The following is a 1,855-nucleotide window of genomic DNA, read 5'->3' as shown; positions in this document are numbered from 1 at the left end:
TGCTTATTATAGCTGTATGTTTGGGCATATAGCAATGGTTTCACTTCTGGAGCCTCAGTAGCTGACAGAACAAGCAAGAAGCTACATAACAAGAGTGGAGTTTAGGAAAGTGAATATTGAAACATCCAGGAGGTCATAAGTACGAACCAGTAAGCTCCATATTCTGACATCCTCAACAAGATTAGGGAATATGTCTCAGTAAGTACTTCTGTCTTTTCTTTCCAGATCCCTGTGTTGTGTAAACGAACTGATGGATGAAGATGAGAAGGACAGGGCAAAGAGGTATGAAGGGGTGCACAGAGCACTGAGAATGGAAGCTCTCTCAGGGGAAACTGTAAATGGTGTGTTGTCCAATGCTTGAAAAAGTACTTGGGACCACTGATGTCAGAGGCAAAACCCCCATGCAGTTTACAGGCTGTGTATAGCGGACCACAAACAGCATAATTAAGTCACCATTTTCAAGCTTCTCGTAGTGTGTTTGACCACCCCTACAATGGGTTAATCAGCTGAGTGGTCCTTAAATTACGTTGTCGTGCCCTCAGAATCTCGTGTTATCCCATGGCTATTTATTATCTTGATGCAGGACTCCTGACCTGTGATTTTACTGACATCATGCAGTGCTGCCCACCAGGGGTAGAGTTCCCTGTGAAACTTAGAGAGCAGTCCTGCTTTAGCACAGGTATGAGCTAGTCTTCCTTCAGAGAAGCATTTGGCTCAGTTCTAATTAGTCATCGTACACGAGTGCCAAAACAGAGATGGCTGTGAATGTAAATGCTGGATCTGAGAACCTCCAAATGCCAACCTGAATATGAATGGAAATGCTTTCTGCATACCACACTCGGTCTAGATCACAGGAAGCATGTATCATCATGAATACACTTGTAAAGAAAATTAATTACTGCTGGAAGAGCTTGTATGAAAATAGGGTTATCTCAGATATGAGCTTTGGAAAGAACGTTTTGGAAGAAACTGAATGGATTTGCTTTCTCCTTTATTGTTTTTAATGGAGGGGAAAACCCTAATAAAACATTCTTAAATTGTATTAGTGCAAGCTGGAAACTTGTCTGTGGTTTCCGCAGCCAGATGCTTAACATTCCCAGTTTCATATATCATGGCAGCAGATTTTCAAAACCAGATACACGAGCATGTGCTTGACTTCATTCTGCAGTTGAGATGTCTCTGCACAGCATTGTCTGTCTATAAGCTACATCTTCAAGTACAAGTCAGGGAATAAAGAATCCTTCACATTTTGACCTTTATATGTGTGTGTACTAACTGCAAAACAAAAGTTCATAAAAATGAGGTGGGCAAAATGTGAGCATGTAGATGCCAGGACTTCTCTTACTGGAGAAATTTCACCCGTAACACCTTCACCTCATTATCACCACTTTTGAAACAATGGGAACTGCTGCTGAAATGCATGTAAGGATGCAGTCTTGCTCAAATGAATATAAATTATGTTTGTTACCTCCAGGTGTTCCTTGCTGACGGTGAGCTCAGTCCTGCTGCAAGGCTCTAAGCACCAGCAAGGCGCTTACGCCCGAGCCTAATTTTAAACAAATGACCAGCCCCAGCAGAGTTTAGATTCTTGTATTTAAAGTGTTTTGCTGAGGCAGGGCCGTTTACCTCTCCCTGGGACGAGCTGTAGGTCCTTCATTTTACTTAGCGGCATTTATGTTTCTGTCACCCAGGGCATCACGCAACAAATCTGAAAAGAAGAGGAGAGACCAGTTCAATGTCCTCATTAAAGAGCTTTGCACGATGCTGCAGGGCCACGGCCACCCTCTCAAGATGGACAAGTCCACGATACTGCAGAGGACCATCGACTTCTTACAGAAACAGAAAGGTACTGGAG

The 1,855-nt window shown here is 43.0% G+C and overlaps 1 protein-coding gene across 1 annotated transcript in view; it reads left to right on the top strand.

The window, feature by feature from the left end:
- The first annotated feature begins 241 nt into the window (after positions 1 to 241).
- The window catches only part of PASD1 (PAS domain containing 1), a 27,573-nt gene continuing 25,959 nt past the window's right edge, over positions 242 to 1,855 (top strand). The window contains exons 1-2 of the mRNA XM_009331017.1: positions 242 to 282; positions 1,692 to 1,846. Coding sequence (XP_009329292.1) covers positions 251 to 282; positions 1,692 to 1,846 — 187 coding nt within the window. The 5' untranslated portion in view covers positions 242 to 250. The remainder of the gene's footprint in view (positions 283 to 1,691; positions 1,847 to 1,855) is intronic.

Source organism: Pygoscelis adeliae, unplaced genomic scaffold (assembly GCF_000699105.1).
Source record: "Pygoscelis adeliae isolate BGI_AS28 unplaced genomic scaffold, ASM69910v1 Scaffold100, whole genome shotgun sequence".
Classification (NCBI taxonomy): Eukaryota; Metazoa; Chordata; class Aves; order Sphenisciformes; family Spheniscidae; genus Pygoscelis; species Pygoscelis adeliae.
The sequence above is the reverse complement of the archived record's forward strand: the minus strand, read 5'-3'. Positions and strand labels throughout refer to the sequence as shown.